The following is a 23808-nucleotide window of genomic DNA, read 5'->3' as shown; positions in this document are numbered from 1 at the left end:
AAGAACTTACCACCAACTTGCTTGCTTTGAAAGATACTTATTACAAATAACAAACAGTTTCAAACAGTTTTCACGCGGTCTGTGTTAACAGTAAGAATGATTACGAATTGATACAGCAGTGTAGGGACATCACATTCGCCTACGAACTACGTCAGCGGTTGTTGATATTTTACTTTTTTAACCCTCACGTTGTTACGAAGCACACTACAAGAAGTAGAGGGGAATGCCGAGATACGTTAAAGTGGGGTGAGTAGTAGGAATCAGTTTTTACGTGAATTGCTATATAGACTATAACAGGTAATAAAAAAAGCATTACAGTCTCTAAATAAAAAACTTGTGTGATATGTAACGTTAATTATCGCTTTTTTGGGTCATCAGCCCTCTGGTTTGTTGCGACCTACAACAACTCCCACTCCTACTTTATTTATTAGTATATAAATACAATATGAGACAGATTTTTACGCTGATTTTTAAACCATTCTATACAATCATCATCTAACATCGATGTTAGATACATCTACACTAATCAAAATTGCTACGCCAACAAGAAATGCAGATGATAAACGGGTATTCATTCGACAAATATATTACACTAGAACTGACATGTGATTACATTTTCACCAAATTTGGGTGCATAGATCCTGAGAAATCAGTACCCAGAACAACCACCTTTGGCCGTAATAACGGCCTTGATACGACTGGGCATTGAGTCAAACTGAGCTTGGATGGCGTGTGCAGGTACAGCTGCCCATGCAGCTTCAACACGATACCACAGTTCATCAAGAATAGTGACTGGCGTATTGTGACCAGCCAGATGCTCGGCCACCATTGACCAGACGTTTTCAATTGGTGAGAGATCTGGAGAATGTGCTGGCCAGTGCAGCAGTCGAACATTTTTTGTATCCAGAAAGGCCCGTACAGGACCTGCAACATGCGGTCGTGCATAATCATGCTGAAATGTAGAGTTTTACAGGGATCGAATGAACGGAAGAGATGTTCAAACCGCCGTCAATGCGAACAAGAGGTGACCGAGACGTGTAACCAATGGCACCCCATACAATCACGTCGGGTGTTACGCCAGTATGGCGATGACGAATACACGCTTCCAATGTGCATTCACCGCGATGTCGCCAAACACGGATGCGACCATCATGATGCTGTAAACAGAACCTGGATTCAACCGAAAAACTGACGTTTTGCCGGTCGTGCACCCAGGTTCGTCGTTGAGTACACCATCGCAGGCGCTCCTGTCTGTGATGCAGCGTCGAGGGTAACCGCAGCCATAGTCTCCGAGATGATAGTCCATGCTGCTGCAAACGTCGTCGAACTGTTCCTGCAGATGGTTGTCTTGCAAACGTCCCCATCTGTTGACTCAGGGATCGAGACGTGGGTGCACGATCCGTTTCAGCCATGCGGATAAGATGCCTGTCATCTCGACTGTTAGTGATACGAGACCGTTGGGATCCGGCACGGCGTTCCGTATTACCCTCCTGAACCCAGCGATTACATATTCTGCTAACAGTCATTGGATCTCGAGCAACGCGAGCAGCAATGTCGCGATACGATAAACCGCAATCACGGTAGGCTACAATCCGACCTTTATCAAAGTCGGAAACATGATGGTACGTATTTCTCCTCCTTACATAAGACATCACAACAACGTTTCACGGTCAACTGCTGTTTGTGTATGATAAATCGGTTGGAAACTTTCCTCATGTCAGCACGTTGTAGGTGTTGTCACAGGCGCCAATCTTGTGTGAATGCTCTGAAAAGCTAAATATTTGCATATCACAGCATCTTGTTCCTGTCGGTTAAATTTCGCGTCTGTAGCACGCGTCATCTTCGTGGTGTAGCAATTTTAATGGCCTACAGTAGTGTATGATTTTGTGTTGATTATTGTCGGCTATCAGTGCTTAGACGTTGATGATGAAATCGAAATTATGACGATCTGCCAACAGCGCTAGCCGTAGAGAGAGATGTGAGCATGTGGTAGGTCTGCTCACCGAGGCTGTTGTCCAGGGGGTGCGGGTGCAGCAGCTGGCCGCCGCCCTGCGTCTGCGTCTGCACCACCGTCTGCGTCTGTCGCACCGCCGCCATCTGTAGGGCAAGGAAGCAGCCATCACACACACCGCTGTAGACAAAGCAGGCAGAGAGCTTACGAATCTAGCAAACAGCTTCAGCTTCGCGTCTGAGTTTCTGGAGCACCCGTGCACGAAAATTCCTCCCAGACACCTCAGACCCCTAGTAGAAGTTCATCCGACTCTCCATAATTGGAAATTCGAGTGACTGAAGAAAAAGTTGGAATAACTGAGGATTCGATTTAACGAAAGTTTGACCGATCGTGATGGAATCAAGAATCTTATCGAAATAGGGACATCCCTAACACAAATGAAGTCAAAAAAAATTGACTTTAATTTCAATACTATTCTCATTAATTTACAGAACGATGCAGAAAGACAAAATCAAATTGATTAACATTTTAAACGTAAGGCATATACAAAATTTCTAAAACATTCAAAGCAATCAGTGTTTTTTTTCTGCTTCTATCACCTCCGGCGTGCTTAAGCAAACGAATTTTCTATTGTGACAGTGGCCGTCTATTTCCGTCCTAATGATGTTAATTATGAAGCATTTCCAATGACAACTTTGGCTCGTTTCAATTCACAAATGGAACTGGCTCTGCTCTTTCTTCTTCTGCTGCGTCATCGCCTTTGTTCTGGTGCCGGAATTTTAGAGTCAGCCATGCCGCCGAGGACTTCCTCCATGATCATTAACGCACAACATCTTGTCAGGAAGAAGACCCCAGGTCTTCGAGTCAGTTTATCTGCCCTACATCTATATCTACATACACACACCGCAACCCACCATACGGTCCATGGCGACGGGTACCTTGTATCACTACTAGTCATACGGTTCCCCTTTCCTCGCAGATGGAACCTGTCCCACACATCTTCCGTGAGTGACGGATTTGGGGAGCTTGCTGGCCGTGGGAGTACCTCAACGTCACGAAGACAGTTCATAGAGACTAGTGCAGTGCGTGAGCCAGCCTTATTCTCTTGAAAAATCCCACCACAATATTGTCGCGGGAAAGGTAAGATATGAGAATACAGAAGGGCCGTGACGTACCGTTCTGCCACCAGAGTCCCCTCAGCCACTAACACCCGTAACCTTAAGTTATACGCGGTGGCTCCCGATACCGTGACGACAGGAGTAAGAGCACTGAATCTCTCCAAAACATTCAACGAATGGGGCCTCTCCTCAGGTTGCCGCCATACTCATCGACAGTGGCCATCGGGGTAGTGCAGAACCAGCCACAGCACCTTCCAAAAGCAGACATTTTTGATGTGGTGTTAATGGTAGCCTATGCACGGTATGGTAATTCCCTTGTCCAGCCGTTGCTAGTCTCTGACCAGTGTTGTGGGATGCAGTGCATTTGTTCTCGGGTGACAGGCGCAGATGTGAACGCTATGCAATGTGCTTGCTGCCCAGTACAGCGTCCTTGCCTGTGGTAGTCGTTGTTGACCGGCAACATGTGTGCCTACCATCACGTTCTCGTGCACTACGACATCGGGACACTTTCAAATCCGAATGTCTAATGTGTATAGTACGCGATTCGACCAGCCGGTCAAATGGGGGCCCACAATGAGACGTCTGTCAAACTCTTTCACGTGCTGATAACACTGTCTCACACGAGTATACGGCATCCCCGTGTCTTTCACAGCGATAACTCGACATCTGACGCTGTTCACGCTCCTTATATGCCCTACGGCGCATGGTACCGGTAACAACACAGACACCAACAACGCTAACCTACTCTGATGGCCGTCCTACCTGTCACAAAAAGTTACAACTATAATCATCTATATACACCGATGGCGTTCGCATGTAAAAAGTTACATTGACACCCGACCATGTCTTCTGGGTACTTCATTTCCTTTTGTTTCTTTGGCGGCAGAGTTGATTATATTTCATTGCCTGCATTGAAATTGGCGCTCGTCACTTTGAACAGTTTCCCAGCGTCCAAGTTTTGTTATAAAGTAGAAACGTTTTTGTGTAAGTCAAAAATTAAATACTGACCTCCACTTTTAGTTCGTTATTTATGTTGACTGGAATACTCTCTTTCAAATTCTAAAGGTGGCAGGGGTAAACTACAGGGATCGAAAGGCTATTTACAGTTTGCACTGAAACCAAATGGCAGTTATAAGAGTCGAGGGCCATTAAAGGGAAGCAGTGATTGGCAATGGAGTGAGACAGGGTTGTAGCCTCTCCCAGATGTTAGTCAATCTGTATATTGAGCAAGCAGTAAAGAAAACAAAAGAAAAATTCGGAGTAGGTATTAAAATCCATGGAGATGTAAAAACTTTGAGGTTCGCCGATGACATTGATATTCTGTCAGAGACAGCAAAGGACTTGGAAGAGCAGTTGAATGGAATAGATAGCGTCTTGAAAGGAGGATATAAGATGAACATCAACAAAAGCAAAACGAGGATAATGGAATGTATTCGAATTAAGTCGGGTGATGCTGACAAAATTAGATTATGAAATGAGGCAGTAGTGAAGGAGTTTTGCTATTTGGGGAGCAAAATAACTGATGATGGTCGAAGTAGAGAGGATATAAGATGTAGACTGGCAATGGCAAGGAAAGCGTTTCTGAAGAAGAGAAATTTGTTAACATAGAGTATAGATTTAAGTGTCAGGAAGTCGTTTCTGAAAGTATTTGTATGGAGTGTAGCCATGTACGGAAGTGAAACATGGACGATAAACAGTTTAGACAAGAAGAGAATAGAAGCTTTCGAAATGTGGTGCTACAGAAGAATGCTGAAGATTAGATGGGTAGATCATATAACTGATGAGGAAGTACTGAATAGAATTGGGGAGAAAAGGAGTTTGTGGCACAACTTGACAAGAAGATGGGACCGGTTGTTAGCATATGTTCTGAGGCATCAAGGGATCACAAATTTTGCATTGGAGGGCAGCGTAGAGGGTAAAAATCGTAGAGGGAGACCAATAAATGAATACACCAAGCAGATTCAGAAGGGTGTAGGTTGCAGTAAGTACTGGGAGATGAAGAAGCTTGCACAGGATAGAGTAGCATGGAGAGCTGCATCAAACCAGTCTCAGTACTGAAGACCACAACAATAACATCCAAGACTAATTATCTTGAAATCATTCTCATTCACGTACTTGTACCTAATAATGTACTTAAATACTGGACATTTGTCCGGGCTTTCAAACGTTATCAATCTCATGAGTATTTTATGAGTCTGTAGTTACTTTAGGAGAGGTAGAAATTAAAGAACCTGTCTATCTAGGCTGTGAGAATCAAGGAAAAGATACATGCATAATCATTAGTTCAAACGCGAGAGCTGTAGACAATTCAGATAACGAGGAACGTGTGTAGGGTTCAATCCAGGATCAGGAACTCTGCACCATGGCTGCAATGAACATTTTATCCATTAACAATATCCAAGCGCTTCCCTCTAAGATGTTTTAGTTTCGACAGTTGCGTAAATTCGTTGTGTCCCTCTATTGATAGAACGGCTCTTTATACACTTTGATCTTTCCGATCTTTATTCAGATACCTGTTACCAGCTCTGTCTCAGATTTCTTTCTCCGGCAATGTTGCTGAATTACTCTGTGTTATTTTGATGGTTTCATAATACAGGCTTCTTGTTTTTATTGCTGTAAAGGTAGTTTCAGAGAAATACATTGGATAAACCAGAAGAGTCCGTGACCGACCTCCAAAATTTTTCTATAGAGTAAACGAACGGATGTCACTGGCGCAAGAACAAACTTTCAGATCGTCACAAAAATGAATTTGTGCAGTTACATTTTCATGCACAATACATCGTTTGACCACTTGATTCATGGTCACGTACAACACATATTTTTGAGGATAATGCGCTGACGTTAGCAACAATGAGGGGTCAAATTACAAAATGAGAAAATCAGTAGCTGTATAGATAGTATCTGCAAGAAATCTCAGGTTGAGCGCCAACAACCACACTGTTGAGCGGAAAAAAAAGAGAAAAAAAAGAAAAGTAATGTGGTAGTAGAAGTGAAAGGTGTATCGGGTATCTCGCCAAAAGTAAGCGTCGAAATATCGTGCCACTCACATCTGACGAGATACCCGAGAATTCTTCCTTTAACACATCATCCAGGAAGACTGCAATCTGCGGTACTGTATGGAGGAAGGCACTATTGACACGAGTAGTTCCCAGAAACGCCGTGGGCGGCGCCTCTGCTGCGGCCGCCTGTGATGTCGCCTCCGCTCCAAGAAATTATTTAACATTTAAGCCTTTCAGCCAGTCAGAACCAGAAGCAGAATGTGGGCATCCTCATTTGCCAGTTCCTTCTGCCACTTACAGCGAATATGTAAGGTGCTGATTCTGGCTGGAGCTTTAAAAGTTATTCTGTAGTGAGTTTTGGAAAACACCGTCAGTGATAGGTAGACTACTGCCCTTGAAATCCTTCCGCTCGCATCAGACCACCACAGATGCTTCATAAATGTGTGGCCACGAATGAAGTGTTCAAACGGTATACTGCGCGTGAAAATGTGACTGAACAAGAGTGGCCCATCATTTTTAGGACGGACGAAAAGTCCGTCCCCCTCTTCCCCCCACCCCCGCAGCCGGAAACCGACCGAGTGACGGCAACAGGGAACTGTGCTAGCACTCATGGGAGACCAGCATGTAGATGACAATGGCTTTTGTCTTTGGTGTTCGATTTATGTGCGACCTCGCTGTGAGTAGAGGCGATTTTAGCCGGCGGGCACAGGGAATTGGACGCAGTTGCAGCGGTGGCGCAGTGTGCCGTACTGTATGGTGCCGTGGCTGGCTAGTGGCTGCCCTCCAAGGTGAGCCGGCCTCTGCAACTCCATTCAGCAGACCGGTTGCTCTTCCCGCGCCTACAGGTCACGCCGCGCAACCTGCAAGGCTGCCCACCTGGCCGTATGAGCTTACTGCACTCTAGAAGCTCAGCCACAAGTCCACCGACAAACTTTCACATGTGCCAGCATGGACCACAAAAAGAAACAAAAAAAAATGTCGAGTAAACATGGCCTATAAAATTCATGATGTGATTCTTGAGTTTCTCCCGGCGTATTTGATAATCAAAATATCCACTGGTGTACTGCCGGTCTCCAGTGTCCAACGGGCGCAATATTTCGTCGATCATACATGTCGTCATCATCAGGTGAACTGACGGACTGAGCTCCTGTGAACGTGCCGGCACGGAGATCGCTATGGCTGCTCAGGGGGAACTGGGTTCCGTCGTGGCGGCCATAGCGTACGGATCTCCGTGCCGGCACGTTCACAGGAGCTCAGTCCGCCAGTTCACCTGATGATGGCGACATGTATGATCGCCGAAATATTGTGCCCGTTGGACACTGTAGACCGGCAGTACACCCGTGGATATTTTGATTATAAAATTCAGTTTCGATCATGTGAAACACATCTCTTCTAGTGCAAGCTCTTTGCTTCCGCTGTTTTGGGAGGTTATAGTAGGGACGAAAACAAGGAAAAAAAAGTCCACAAAACATGTGCTCTAAAATGCACGTCTTAAGAGCTACAAGCACTAGTTCAATAGAAGGCATGGTTTTTACAGTATTAAGGTGAACAAGTACTCGTAGCCCCTAAGTCGTGCACTTTAGAATCCACGTTTACCAGACTTTTTTTCTTGTTTCAGTTGCTATTACCACCTCCGAAAGTTCGTCGGGCAGGTTCACACTGTAGAGAAGGCTATACAGGATGATAACAATCTATTTCACATTTTCTTTTTCTTGCCGATGTTCATAACAAATACACACTCTTTCTTGCACAAGATGCTGCGCTGCACCGGAACTTAGTAGGATGTGCTACATTTAGCATTATAACCATTTAACTTGCGATAGTGTAATTTAATTATTTAATGTGCTTCACATTGTCCATTATGTTAAGTGTAATTTCAACAAGTTCGATGCACAGCACTCTATGCAAGTGATTAAATATTTGCCTGTAATGTTTGGTTACCTTATGACTAGCGTCTCTTTCAGACTCTAGCCAGTTGTTTCCTGAAAATGGCCTAATAAGCCGAAAACTAGTTTGAAAAAACGAAAATCAGTACATCGAAAATAGTGTGCTTGTTATTCAACCTTAAACAAGACATTATTCATGAGATACAGAACCATCAACTCAGGAAGAGAACCAGAAGGAACCTTATGGGAGCTGCGTTCGTCGAGAAAAATGCTCCATTTAGCGATAGAAACAGAAAATGGCTCAGTTACAAGCAATACAAAACCAAAACATTCGTAGAGATCAAACAGAACTATGAGTGGCTCAGCACTCAATAAACAAGTCTTCATTCGGCTTAGGAATGGCATTTGACATTCATGTATCTGTGCTAACAGAAACACTGCAGAATTGAACTAAAGATGCATGGACCGAAGTTATTTTTTTTAATTCGGATCACGATAACCTTACAATTGTTGTTAGTCTGTTTTTATTTAACAAAAAGTTTTTCATAAATGGAATGTGTCTGACGCAGTGTTCATTTGCCGTTGTCCCAAACGTCACTACAATTGTTCTCTACATGTTTCAGTTGTTCGAGACGTGATTAAGTTTAAAATGGTTCAAATGGCTCTGAGCACTGCAAAGCTGAGGTCATCAGTCGCCTAGAACTTAGAACTACTTAAACCTAACTAAACTAAGGACATCACACACATCCATGCCCGAGGCACAATTCGAACCTGCGACCGTAATGGTCTCGCGGTTCCAGACTGAAGCACCTAGAACCGCTCGGTCATTCCGGCCGGCTTGTTCGTGTCCTCTGGTAGTACAAGCATTTCCTCTACATCTTTTTTTCACGTTCATGTACTACGGTATTCTTGTTTTCGATTTCGAATCAAGTATGCCGAAGATATATTTCTCCATTCGGTGCAATCCATATCTGTCATTTGTCGGTTTGCGCACTGTGTCGGCTATTTTTTATAGTTTAGGAAATGTGTTTCCTGTTTGCACATTTTAATGTAGCTCCCTATTTTATAATCTGGAGTAGTGTGTAACTACTGCCTCTGTATTTATAGTTAAATTGATAACTTTAAAAAGGTTAAAATACTGAAAGTTGCGATGTTACAATTGGCTGTCCACTGCTGTTGAATAAGCAATTTCTCCTGGTAAAACGCTGGTAGGTGGATGAATGTGTACATGGGAAGTATCAAATATGGATACTAGGAACTGCTATGGATTTAGTGAGCGAGTTGAAAAGGAAATTAGAGGTGGGTGTTACCGAGGTTGGCTTGAGAGTGGAAGATGAAGTGGTGTGTAAAAGAGTCTCGATTAATGGAGGGCACAAGAAATGATAAGACTATAGCTACTGAAGGGACGGGTTTTTGTAATAGGAGGCAACATTTCTTTGTTGGTAGCTTATAACTGGATGTGGCGTCTGTGGAGGTGCAAGAGAGGAGGTTATATGGTGGCATAGGCGCTGCAGCGACACAGTTTGCGTGAGTCGTGGTGATACGACAAAGCTTTTACCGGCCAAGCTTACGGAATACGTAGGGTACGTGATTTAATTCTCTTCCGTTATTACGAGATCGATTACGACCACTCGGACTACACGAAATCGATTGATTCAGAGGAAACAGCTTTGTTCGTCATAACCTATAATTCTACGGAATAAAAGTTGATTCTTATGTAACATAACAAATAGGTTCGACTAGTTTATAAAATTGCTTCAAATTATCCGTCCCTTTCTATATCGACCTTTATACTAATGCTGCCGGAAAAAATGCAACACCCTCAAGCACCATGTTCAGCGGCACCTGGGTGTAACATGAGCATAATCAGGGGTTGTGGTGTTAGCAATTCATTTGCCACGTTCATCGGCGATAAGGTGGTGCTCAGGAGACCAGTCTGTGCGTCCTGTTTTCAACTACATGATTACTCTGAAATTGGCAATTAAATGTCTGGCAGAGGTTTCATCGAACCACCTTTAAGCTAATTCTCTACCGTTCCACTCTCGAAAAGCGCGCTGGAAAAACAAACACTTAAATCTTTTCGTGCCTGCTCTGATTTCTTTTGCATTTGATAATCAGTTCCCCCTATGCAGCTGGGGCCAACAAAATATTTTCACATCCTGAGGAGAAAATTGATGATGTGAACTTCATGAGAAGATCCTATTGCAGTGAAAAACGCTTTTGTTTTAATGGATGCCAGCACAATTCGTATATGATGTCTATGGCACTCTCTCCCCTCTTTCGCGATAATACAAAACGAGCTGCCTTTCTTTGATCTTTTCCGATTTCGTTCGTCACTCCTGCCTGATGCGGATCCCACACCGTACAGCAATACTCCAGAAGATGGCGGACAAGTGTAGTGTAAGAGGTTTCTTTAGTAGACCTGTTACATATCTTTGGTGTGCTTTCCCCACAACTTTATCTATGCAATCCAGTTTAAGTTATTCGTAATTGTAATTTTGACTCTACAGGCAGTAACTGTGTTGAGTTTAAAGGTGAACAGTGTTTGCAGCATTCATTCTAGGTTAAAGTCAAGCCCCACGGACGAGTACGTACTCCTACTGAACAGCTTCAGCCATTTGGACGGGGTCGCTTTGTGGGCCTGAGGGAAGCTGGACGGATGTATCGAGGGACTGCTGCACATGTTTGGCCCAATGTAGCGGTGGTGCGTCGCTGCTTTCAAATGCAATCTATGGAGAACTGCCGCACCTTTACACAGTTGTCTGGGCGTCCGCGTGGTAGAGGCCGACGCCAAGATCGAAGCTTTGTGCGAGCAGCGTTGGCCGAGCGAACATCGTCCGAGGACGAAATCCGGTCACATGCTACATTTCCTGTGTCATCAGGGACCATTGGGAACCGACTGCTTGCTGCAGGGCAGGATATTACTGCTACCAGGAAACTGCCACACTCGGCTGCTCTGGTGTCGCGAAAGAGCTGACTGGAGAGTGTAATGGTACACTGTCAAGTGATGAGATTAGGTCCCCTCTGTATCCCCGTCCTACTGACATTTCTTCGGCAGGAAGGTGATGTGCTTTTTCAGCAGGACAATGCACGGCCACATACGGCTTCTACGACGCAACGTGCTTTACGGGGAGTACAGCAACTGCCGTGACCAGCAAGTACACTATATTTCTCGCCAATTGAACACGTAAGGGACATGATGAAGCGGTAACGTACTCGTTCAAGACCTACAAGAACCGTTGCCGAATCATAAGGTGCAAGACGCTTGGGACAGTACAGCGGAGGATGCCGTTCGCCACCACCTTTGTGATCGTTTGCGTGCAACAATACACGCCTGCGTTGCCACCAGGGGGTTACACTGTTTACATATGAGATATTTTTGGCACTTTTTACTGTGACATATGAGTTTCATTTGGCCTTTATCTGTTATCATATACTCATGGAGTGATTAACTGTTAATATAATGGTCTTTTTTTTTTTTTTTTTTTTTTTTTTTTTTTTTTTTTTTTTTTTTTTGAAGGTCTTGCATTTTCCTCGACAGTGTATTTAAAACACTAGTTGCATGCGAACAGAACCGGCAACTTGTGAGGGACTCCCAATGGAGTTACCTATATAACTTAAAATTACTTGAAAGACACATTGACAAAGTCGCGTAGGGCTTGTTTGACGCCATGAGAATGACGTCAAAAGACACTAAAATGTGGAATTTGGGGGGGAAAGCCCAATATTCAAGAGTGTGAAGGGAATGATAAAATTTGAGCGGAGCTGAAATTAATGTAAGACAATACAGTGAATGTTTATAAAATAATGGACACATAAGATGGTACGAACGTACTTGTTCCAAGAAGGCTGCCGGTTCCAGTTTAGCAAGAAAGGGTTCCCAGAGAACCCTAGGACGAGAGCCAAGTGGAAAGTCGCACGTTTCACGGCAGTTGCCAGAAGAGATCGCAGCATTATCAGCCCGTTTGTGCGACAGAGTATGTGCAAGGTGGGGTTTCTTCGGTCGAAGTCTGTGTCAGGGTCGTCTACGATGACAGCGCAGCGCCGAAGCGAGCCGGGCTCAGAACACTCAGCTCGCGTGAGCGCCCATCAGTCCGATGGAATTAGCAGGAGCTGTTTAAGCCCGAGCGGAAAGATTCTCCGTGGCTCGTCTCCAATGCGTATTCGCAGCGGAGCAACCGCCGCGCGCGGTCAGTCGCGGTACTTCTGGGCATACTTCAGCGCTCTTTAGAGACAGTGCTTAGCGGCTTACTCACATATACCTCACCCTCCTCTCCTGCTTCCCCCTTTTCCTCATCTTGTTCTTTCCACTCCGTCTGTCGTACCGTACCTTCTTTATAGATTTTGTTTTTTGCTATTCCAGTAAGTCCACCTTACCCTCTGTTGACTAGTTTCTTTTAATCGGAAAGAGAACACATCCCTACCACAGGCACAGAAAAACTCAGTTTATTTAATGTTTCAAAATATAATTTCCTTTAAACTACGTGCGTCGCAACAGCCACCGAAACAACTCCAAGTACATACTTTTGATAGTGTCCTTTCAAAGTTTGACACTTTTTCCCTTCTAATCGGCCAGCTGCATACATATGTTATGTTTTTAATCTTATTTGTATCATTAGTCTTTCTTCTGTTCCGATGTACAGATGCCACATCACACTTTTTATCCGTAGCTAAATTCAGCAGCGGTAACTGCGTTTTAATATATTGTTGGCTATTCCCTGTAGTAACTACCAGCGAATGGATCAAGTATATTATTTACAAGTGTAGCCCACAATAATATTTTAATCTACCATACGGTATTTCATCTTATTCATTTATCGAGTACAAAGTTCCTACGAAACTTGCACATACACGTTGTGTTTTTTTTTTTAGATTTAACTGTTGCACGAATGTACTGCGGAACTTATATTGGAGTTTTGATAGTTAAATTAGATACAAGCAAGTGTGTATGAGAGAATACGCGAACCTCCGGACATTTTGTTCTCTTTTCAGACCTGTGCACCGGGCAAAGCTGAAACATCAAAATGTCTCTAAACCTGTTACAATAAGCTAGGCTGAAAATTAAAACTAAAGATTTTAAGTTCTTCGTGTTTGATCATTCATTTCTGCTTAGCGACGCCGACTTCGCTGTAATGAAAATAGCTATTAAAAACGAACATTTATGCGCTAGAGGACTGTGCCAAAATTGTAATATCAGCAAAGATGAATAAGCTTCAGTTCACATACTTCTGCAAGCCAACCAATGAATTTCCTAAAAGTTTGAGAGGACAAAGTAACAGAATCACCTACGACGTTCAATCTTATCTTTACAACTAGTGATTATAATGGGCTAAATGATGTAATGTCAGATCGGTCCAGTTACACTAACATGACCACTGCCTATGTTCGACGTCAGCGCGCAATAACCACTCCAACAGGGCACGTGGCAGCACTATCAGAGGGTGGACGCGGAAAACAGTGCAGTCGTTGTCGTAATGCGGAAACGGAGAGATTTATCTGGCGTTCAAAAGGGCATGATCGCTGGCTTTCCGGCAAAAGGTGGAAACGTTTCCGAAACGCCCAAGTTTATAAACTGTTCGCGTCTCGCTGTGGCAAAAATACAGTCAGCCCCGAGGCAGCTGTGGTGCAGCGAGGACCATAGACGACAAGGGTGAACGACGGCTGCGGAGATGTGTGCGAGCGAACAGGCGTGAATCTGTCGAGCAGCTGACCGACCAAATGGACCAAGCAGCTACCACCAGTGTCCCTCAATGACCGCTCAGCGAACATTGGTCCGCGTGGTCCTCCGCAGCAGGTATGTGGTTCGCGCACCATCTACGTCTACATCTACGTGATTACTCTGCTATTCACAGTAAAGTGCCTGGCAGAGGGTTCAATGAACCAACTTCAAGCTGTCTCTCTACTGTTCCACTCTCGAACGGCACGCGGGAAAAACGAGCACTTAAATCTTTCTGTACGAACCCTGATTTCTCTTATCGTGATGATCATTTCCCCCTATGTAGGTGAGTGCCAACAGAATGTTTTCGCAATCGGAGGACAAAACTGGTGATTGAAATTTCATGAGAAGATCCCGTCACAACGAAAAACGTCTTTGTTTTAATGATTGCCTCTCCAATTCACGTATCATGTCTGTGACACTATCTCCCCTATTTCGCGATAATACAAAACGAGCTGTTCTTCTTTGTACTTTTTCAGTGTCATCCGTCAGTCTCACCCGATGCGGATCCACACCGCACAGCAGTACCCCAGAACAGGGCGGACAAGCGTGATGTAACCAGTCTCTTAAGTAGACCTGTTGCATCTTCTAGGTGTTCTGCCAGTGAATCGCAGTCTTTGGTTTGCACTACCCACAATATTATCTATGTGATCGTTCCAATTTACGTTATTTGTAAATGTAATCCCTAAGTATTTAGTTCAATTTACAGCCTTCAGATTTGTGTGACTTATCGCGTAATCGATTTAGCTGATTTCTTTTAGTACTCATGTGAATAACTTCACGCTTGTCCTTATCCAGGGTCAATTGCCACTTTTCGCACCTTACAGATATCTCATGTAAATCATTTTGCAAGTAGTTTTGATCATCTGATGACTTTACAAGACGGTAAACGACACCATCATCTGCAAACAATCTAAGACGGCTACTCAGATTGTGTCCTATGTCGTTAATATAGATCAGGAACAATAGACGGACCATAACACTTCCTTGGGGAACCCCGGATATTACTTCTGTTTTACTCGATGACTTTCCGTCTATTACTACGAACTGTGACATTTCTGACAGGAAATCACGAATCCAGTCGCACAACTGAGGCGCAGTTTGGTTAGAAGACGCTTGTGAGGAACGGTGTCGGAGGCCTTCTGGGAATCTAAAAATATGGAATCAATTTGACATCCCCTGTCGATAGCACTTATTACTTCATGAGTATAAAGAGCTAGTTGTGTTTCACAAGAACGATATTTTCTGAAACCGTGCTGAATATGTGTCAATAAATCGTTTTCTTCGAGGTACTTCATAATGTAATACAGTATATGTTCCAAAACCCTACTGCAAATCGACGTTAGTGATATAGGCCTGTGATTCAGCGGATTACTCCTACTTCCCTTTTTGGGTATTGGTGTGACTTGAGCAATTTTCCAGATTATAGGTACCGATCTTTATGTGAGCAAGTGGTTGTTAAGTGCTACATATGGAGCTATTTTATCAGCGTACTCTGAGAGGAACCTGACTGGTATACAATCTGGACCGGAGCATTTGACTTTATTAAGCGATTTAAGCTGCTTCGTTACTCCTAGGATATCTACTTCTATGTTTCTCATCTTGGCAGTTGTTCTTGATTGCAATTCAGGAATATTTACTTCGTCTTCTTTAGTGAAGGAATTTCGGAAAACAGTGTTAAATAACTCTGCTTTAGTGGCAGTGTGACTTCACAGTTGTTAATGTTGATTGCTGTTCATCCGCGACGAAGGTTGGAATTTGCAAGCCAAAACCACAACTTGATGTCCACTGTGTGGCGACAGGTGGCCTTTCCAGATGAATCACGTTTTATGCTCCTTTGCATAGATGGCCGCTGGCGTGTACGGCGTGAAAAGTCTGAAAGGAAACACCTTGCAAGGTTCCAGACCGGAGGAGGGAGCTTTATCGTGTGGAGAATGTTTTCGTGGCATTTCCTGGGTGATCCCCTCATTCTGTAAAGCATAATGGGTCAACACAAGTATGTCTCAATCCTTGGGGTCCATTCCCACGCCTACGTGCAGTCTTTTATTTTCTTCGGCACGCAGTCATCTAGCAGCAGGAAAGTGCAACATGTCACACAGCTCGAAGTGTACGTGCGTGGTTCGGTAAACACCAGGATGAGTTTGTCGTACCTCAACCCCAACAAAGCTCCCGCATTGAAACCAGATCGAGAATCTGTGGCACTAGCTAGGTCGGGCTGGCACTGGAGCCGCCACGGCTCCACATCCCTGTCCGCAGCTTCCACAACCTCGCCGACTTTCTTCCTGCACGTCTCGCGCTGCAGGAGGTGCACATTGACGTCACTGGACAGTGTACAAGGCCTCACCAAGTCCCCCTCGTTGCCATCAAGCATTATCTCCAGATAACCCAAGTCTCCACGTTCTAAAATGAGCAAGTACCCGCTCACTTTCTCACAAAAACTGGCAAACATCTGAGTCCCTCACACCCATGCTTGCCAATTCTTTCAGATTTCCGTAGCCGGCCAGAGTAGCCGAGCGGTTCTAGGCGCTACAGTTGGGAACCGCGCGACTGCTACGGTCGCAAGTTCGAATCCTGCCTCGGGCATGGGTGTGTGTGATGTTCTTAGGTTAGTTAGGTTCCAGTAGTTCTAAGTTCTAGGGGACCGATACCTCAGAAGTTAAGTCCCATAATGCTCAGAGCCATTTAGATTTCCATATCAGGAAAACAACTTTGTTGATCTCCGAGGGTACTGAAACCCAACTTGATACACGCAGCGCTTTTAAAACCTCGGCTCCGCCCTAGAGGACCCCTGAAACCTGACTTCCCCTCGCTACCTCCAAAACCGTTCCACGACGTTATTTGTACATGCAGACCTTGCGGCCAAAAAATGTAGCACTTCAGTCGGCCATTTCCTGCCAGTGCCTATCATAGTACTTGCTGTAAGGTGCTACTCCCTGTCAACGGTACAAGAGTGTGATATCAATCACGACTGGTCTCAAATTAAGAAAACTGTAAATAGGACAGCATGCGATGTCTAGTCAAACGAAAGAGGTCAGATAAGGTGTGGTTCAATCAAGTGCGCCAGCCAAAGATTGAAGATAGAAGGTTTGCTAACAAGAGGTGGTTAGAAAATATGAGGGATCGAGAGTTAAAAGAAAGATATATCAGGGTAAGGAAGCAAACGGCAAGTATACAAAGGCAGGATAAATGGAGATATTACAAGGAGCTAATACACTGAAGAGCCAAAGAAAGTGGTGCACCTGCCTAATATCGTGTAGCGTCTCCGCTAGCACGCAGAAGTGCCGCAACACGACATGGCATGGACTCGACTAATGTCTGAAGTAGTGCTGGAGGGAATTCACACCATGAATCCTGCAGGGCTATCCATAAATTTGTAAGAGTACGAGGGGGTGATCTTCTGAACAGCACGTTGCAAGGCATCCCAGATATGCTCAATAATGTTCAAGACTGCGGAGTTTGGTGGCCAGCAATTCTGGATGTGTAGGGTGTCCCATCATCCTGCTGGAATTGCCCGTATCCGTCGGATTGCACAATGGACATGAGTGGGTGCAGGTGATCAGACAGGATGCTTACGTACGTGTCACCTGTCAGAGTCGTATCCAAATATATCAGGGGTCCCATATCATTCCAACTGCACACGCCCCACATCATCACATAGCCTCTACCAGCGCGAACAGTCCCCTGTTGACTTGGAGGATCCATAGATTCATGAGGTTGTCTCCATACCCGCCCATCCGCTCGATTCAATTTCAAACGAGACTCTTCCGGCCAGGCAACATGTTTCCAGTCATCAACACTCCAATGTCGGTCGGTGTTGACGCGCCAAGGCGAGGCGTAAGGATTTGTGTGGTGCAGTTATCAAGGGTGCACGAGCGGCCCTTCGGCTCCAACAGACCATATCGATAATGTTTCGTTGAATGGTTCCCACGCTGATAGCCCAGCTTTGAAATATGCAGTAATTTGCGGAAGGGTTGCACTTCTGTCACTTTGAACGATTCTCTTCAGTTGTGGTTGGTCCCGTTTTTGAAGGATGTTTTTCCGGCCAAAGCGACGTCGGGGATCTGATCTTTTACCAGTTTCCTGATACTCACGGTACACTTATGAAATGGTCGTACGGGAAAGTCCCCACTTCATCGCTGCCTCGGGCATGCTGTGTCCCATCGCTCGTTCGCCCACTGCAACACAACGTTCAAACTCACTCACATCTTGATAATCTGCCATTGTAGCAGCAGTGACCGATCTAACACCTGCGCCAGACACTTGTCTTATATAGGCGCTGCCGACCGCAGTGCCATATTCTGCCTGTTTACATTTCTCTGTATTTGAAAATGCATGCCTACAGCAGTTTCTTTGGCGCTTCAGTGTAGAAGAAGCCCAAGAGGACTGTGTTCATCACAGGACGAAACAAAAGTGCTAAAAAGTACAGAAAGTAATACAGAAATACAAGAAAAAGGAAAGGGAAACTACGCTAACGTAGGAGACACGGGAATATTATAGGGAGATAATAGAAGAAGCCGAATGTACCACAAGGTAAAGAAAGTAGTCCAGAAGTACAACGAAAAAGAAACTTTTATTAAAGACACAAAGGTGAAGACCCTGATGAATGACACTGGTGTAGAACGACGATGGGCAGAGTACTTCGCCGAATTACTCTGACGTCCCCATTGAGTATCTTCCATGTGAGGTACCAGACACAGTAGACAGCAAAGTAGAGACCCCTAGTGAAGAAGAAGTACGACAACTAATCAAAAATCTAAAGGAAAAGAATAAGGCTTTCGGCGAATATCAAACTGCAGGAAACCTATTGCAGAGAATAGATCACTATAGGAATATCAGAGGATTTTGGAGTCAGAACTCGCCTTACACAAGAAGACGCATTACCTCCAATACTTCATAACTTAATTTTAAAAAAGACACCCAGTGAACACCAAAAATTAAACCAATCTGGAATAAAACTGGGTAACAACGCAGTACATCGGCTTGCATGCGTGGACGATGTAGTTCTAATAAATGGTAGCAAAGAGAAGTTGCAGCTTATGACAAATTCTTACAGAAATATTGCAAGGAAAGCAGGATTACAAATTAATGGCCGGCCGCGGTGGTCTCGCGGTTCTAGGCGCGCAGTCCGGAACCGTGCGACTGCTAAGCTCGCACGTTCGAATCCTGCCTCGGGCATGGATGTGTGTGATGTCCTTAGGTTAGTTAGGTTTAAGTAGTTCTAAGTTCTAGGGGACTGATGACCACAGCAGTTGAGTCCCATAGTGCTCAGAGCCATTTTTGAACAAATTAATGAGAAGAAAACCGAGTACAAGATCGTGACCAAAGCACCCAGTCTTGGTACCCATTAAAAGCTTTTAAAAGGATAAACACATTTAAATATTTCGGAAGCATTTTTAGCGAGCAGAATAGAATGGAGATTGAGGTTAAGGAAGGATCGCAGTGGCAAATAGTGCAAATTTTGGATTACGGAACGTGCTGTGCAGCAAAGTACTTTCTAAAAGTTTTAAAATCAGACTGTACCAGAGTGTAGTTCTCCCGGTAGCTGTACGTGAAGATGGACAAAAACGGCTAGTCTTCGCAAGTAAGCATTAAGGAAAATTTTGGGCCTCAAAAGAGACACCCAGTCACACCAATGGAGGATATTAAAGAAACAGAAACAGGCAAATATACAGGGTGAGTAACCTAACGTTACCGCTGGGTATATTTCGTAAACCACATCAAATACTGACGAACCGATTCCACAGACCGAACGTGAGGAGAGGGGCTAGTGTAATTGTTTAATACAAACCATACAAAAATGCACGGAAGTATGTTTTTTAACACAAACCTATGTTTTTTAAATGGAACCACGTTAGTTTTGTTAGCACATCTGAACGTATAAACAAATACGTAATCACTGTCGTTTGTTGCATTGTAAAATGTTAATTACATCCGGAGATATTGTAACCTAAAGTTGACGCTTGAATACCACTCCTCCGCTGTTCGATCGCGTGTATTGGAGAGCACTGCAACATACATCGCGTTTCTGCAGAATGATCTGCCAACGTTGCTCGAAAATGGTCCACTGCAAACGCGTCGTCGTATGTGGTATCAGCATGATGGTGCATCTGCACATTCCGCAATTAACACTAGGCTGACCCTTGACAGGATGTTCGACGGGAGTTTCATAGGACGTAGAGGACGCATAAATTGACCAGCCCGTTCTCCTGATCTTACACCTCTGGACTTCTATCTGTGGGGTACGTTAAAGGAGAATGTGTACCATGATGAACCTACAACCCCAGAGGATATGAAACAACGTATTGTGGCAGCCTGCGGGGACATTACACCAGATGTACTGCGGCGTGTACGACATTCATTACGTCAGAGATTGCAATTGTGTGCAGCAAATGATGGCCACCACATTGAACATCTATTGGCCTGACATGTCGGGACACACTCTATTCCACTCCGTAATTGAAAACGAAAACCACGTGTGTACGTGTACCTCACCCCTCATGGTAATGTACATGTGCGTCAGTGGAAAAGACCAATAAAAAGGTCTTAGCATGTGGACGTAATGTGCTGTTCCAGTCTCTTCTGTACCTAAGGTCCATCACCGTTCCCTTTGGATCCCTACGTAATTCGGTGCTCTCCGATACACACGATTGAACTGCGGAGGAGTGGTACTCAAGCGTCAACTTTAGGTTACAATACCTCCGGATGTAATTAACATTTTTTACAATGCAACAAACGGCACTGATTATGTATTTGTTTATATGTTCAGATGTGCTAACAAAGCTAACGTGGTTCCATTTTAAAAAACCTAGGTTTGTGTTAGAAAACATACTTCCGTGCATTTTTGTATGGTTTGTATTAAACAATTACACTAGCCCCTCTCCTCACGTTCGGTCTGTGGAATCGGTTCATCAGTATTTGATGTGGTTTACGAAATATATCCAACGGTAACGTTAGGTGACTCACCCTGTATGCTCACAAGCTGATACTGTCAGGAGGATGAAGAAAAGAAGATTAATGTGGGCAAATGGTTCAAATGGCTGTGAGCACTATGGGACTTAACATCTATGGTCATCAGTCCCCTAGAACTTAGAACTACTTTAACCTAACTAACCTAAGGACATCACACAACACCCAATGTGGGCAGGACATCTAGTTATGACGGAAGACGAAAGCTACCACGAGTAGCATTCTCAGGGTCCGTGCAAGGCATAAGGGGCCGAGGAAGGCGACGGACAAGGTGAAAGGATGACATCAACAGGTATACGAATGTGATAGAGCGGATTAAGAGAGAATGGACTCAAGGCGCAGAAATGACAGGTGGAGGAACGAAGAGAATGCATGGTCTCCCAGGCCAAAGCGACAATTAAGAAGAAGAAGAAAAAGAAGAAGGGATGGAGAAAAGCTTCCGTCAACGGAAACCGAAAAACCGACGCTGGTGTTCACAGTACAGGTCAACATTAGCCGATGGGTGCGGCCCGATAATGAAATATTGCAGGGTCAGCACTGCGATACCCCGTCCGTTAATGTCAGCTCCAAAACAGCTCACTCATACATCTTCTCCTGAGCCGACACCTGGAGTCTGAGTGGACAGAGAGGAAAGCCCTTGGCGCTACCACACATCGAACCGTGGTTCTCCCCGCGGCGAGCAGACGCGCTAAATAGCTCAGTAGCAAATGTGAACACGACCAACTATGACACCGGATACTTATTAGGGAGTCATGCCTGCCTGAAGATTCCATTTTTCTGTACAACTTAGTCATTCTCATCAGGTGTTGCCTGTAACGGGGGCTCAAAACATGCAGAATATGAAACAATCAACGTCACAATGTACACCGCCGATAAAAAGTCGCAACATCACTAAATAATAATGTAGGATAATGAAATTTAAAGAATTCATTTTTCTAGGTAACATATTTAAGTGATTAACGTTGGAAATTAAGCGCAAGATAAGCCATGGCAAATGTGAAATGCTGATACATTAATAACCCGTGTAACAGCCAGAATGCGGAATGCAAGCATGCAAACGTGCATTCGTCGTGCTGTGCAGGTGCCGGATGTCAGTTTGTGGAATGGAGTTCCATGCCTGTCGCCCTCGGTCGGTCGATACAGGGACGGTTAATGCTGGATGCGAAAGAAGCAGCAGTTATCGTCCGATGATGTCCCGAATGTGTTCGATGGGACACAGAACTGGTCATTCAGCAGGGCAAGGCAACACATCGACACTACGTTGAGCATTTTGGGTTACAACAACGGTATGTGCACGATTGTTATTCTGGAATGCTGTACACGAATGGCAGCACTTTGGATTATATCACCGAACTGACGTACCATTTTGCAGTCACGGCGCGTGGTATAACCACGAGAGGTGCTCCTTCTGTCATACATAATCGCACTCCGGACCATGATAATTCCAGGTGCGTTTAGCGCAGACAGGTTGGTTGCAGGCCCTCAACTGGCCTCTTTCCAAACAACACACGACCGTCACTGGCACCGAGGCGGAAACAGTTTTCCTCAGAAAATACAACGTACCTGCACCCTGCCCTCCAATAAGCTTATGCTTGGCACCAATGAAGCCGCAAATGGCGGTGGTTTGGTGTCAGTGGGATGCACGCTACAGGGCGTCTGGATCGGAGCTGTCATTGAAGTAAAAGATTTGTAACAGTTCGTTATGTCAATGTGGTGCCAACTGCCGCTGAAATTGCTGCTGCAGTACGATCTTCCCGAACCGTACGCCGAACACGATGGCTTTCCCCCTCGGTAGTGTCACATGGCTGTCCAGAGCCCGGTTTTCTTGCGACTATACATCTCGCGACCACCGCCGGCAGCAATCAGGTACGGTGGCTCTCTGCAATATTGCAGAAGGAACATCCAGTTTCTCGTAGCTCTATCACACGACCTCGCTAACTCAGTGAGGTGTTCATAATGGCGTCTTTGTATCCTTAAAGGAATTCTTGACTAACATCATCTCACCACGTGCAATCTCAAAGGTAACTAACGCTCACGACCGTTACAGCGTGTATTTGAAGCAAACCTGATTTGCATCCTCATATTGGCGCTCCTGGCGCCACTCTTGTGAGACTGGCGCGAAACGTGCACAGACATTACCATCTTTGAGATGCAGAAACACGTCTGCTAACTTTCTTTTATGTCACACAACACCTTCTTGGTGTTGCGATTTTTTTCCCATCAGCGTGTTTTCTATCAAGACCTCAAAACTGAAGTCATAAAACTCGTGAAAGGCGACAGTTGATGGATGATTTTCAACAAGTAATATACTCATAGTAGCTAAAGTGTTGTAGACTACAAATTTGTAATGCTATCACTCGCTTTTCGTTTTTCTATGTTCCCTCCCTCCATTGGCTCCCCCTTTTTTTCTTATCCTCCCCACTTTTCCCCCTCGTAGGTCCGCCCCCTCTCCCCCCATCTGTCTCCGTGTCACCTGTATAGTGCTGTTATAAGCGAGTGTTCAGTGTTGTGCGTCCCCTACGTGTTGCGAACAGCGACCACACTGTCGCTAGTTGTGTTTTTTTATCTCGTGCGAACAGAAACCACTGTTGCCGTGTTTTTTAATTGTGCCTGTCTACTTTGTGTCTTCATCCACAGCGTCACCGCAGTTCAACATATTGCTTTTTATCTTTTAAATAACTCAACTTTCCGCCTTTTTACAGTTTTTACAGTGTCACCGTTTTATCGCCTGTTTTTCTCGTTTGTTTATATTCTCATTTTTTAAAACTTTTCTGTAGGCTGTAGAGCAGCGTATTACGCTGCTGCCAGCATGCCCCACCCCGCTCTGGGGGGGGGGGGAGGAAGTGGGGAGGATCGAAATGCAATAAAGGAAGGAAAAATCTCGCTTTTCGTTTGCACAGTGAAAAGAATGTGGGGCAAATAGGGGATGAGCGCAGTGGTTTTCTCATGGAGAGAAACGATTAACGTGGGCTAGAGTGACGATTTTACTCGGTAAGAAGCTAAATGACTGCAGTTACAGGATTGGAAGGGCATGAAAGGGAAGCAGTAGTTGAATAAGGAGTGAGACAGGTTTGTAGCCCTGTACCCGATGCTTTTTATTGTGAACATAGAGCAAACTATGAAGGAATCCAAAGATAAATTTAGAAATAGAATTAAAGTTCGGGGTTTGAGG

The 23808-nt window shown here is 44.7% G+C and overlaps 1 protein-coding gene across 3 annotated transcripts in view; it reads right to left on the bottom strand.

The window, feature by feature from the left end:
- The window catches only part of LOC126346037 (uncharacterized), a 355738-nt gene that overhangs the window by 124752 nt on the left and 207178 nt on the right, over positions 1–23808 (bottom strand). For all 3 annotated transcript variants that reach the window (XM_050002153.1, XM_050002152.1, XM_050002154.1), the window contains exon 2: positions 2004–2097. In XM_050002153.1, the coding sequence (XP_049858110.1) occupies positions 2004–2097 (94 nt within the window). The remainder of the gene's footprint in view (positions 1–2003; positions 2098–23808) is intronic.

This window comes from Schistocerca gregaria, chromosome 1 (assembly GCF_023897955.1).
Source record: "Schistocerca gregaria isolate iqSchGreg1 chromosome 1, iqSchGreg1.2, whole genome shotgun sequence".
Taxonomy (NCBI): domain Eukaryota; kingdom Metazoa; phylum Arthropoda; class Insecta; order Orthoptera; family Acrididae; genus Schistocerca; species Schistocerca gregaria.
This window is presented reverse-complemented; position numbering and strand designations above follow the sequence as displayed.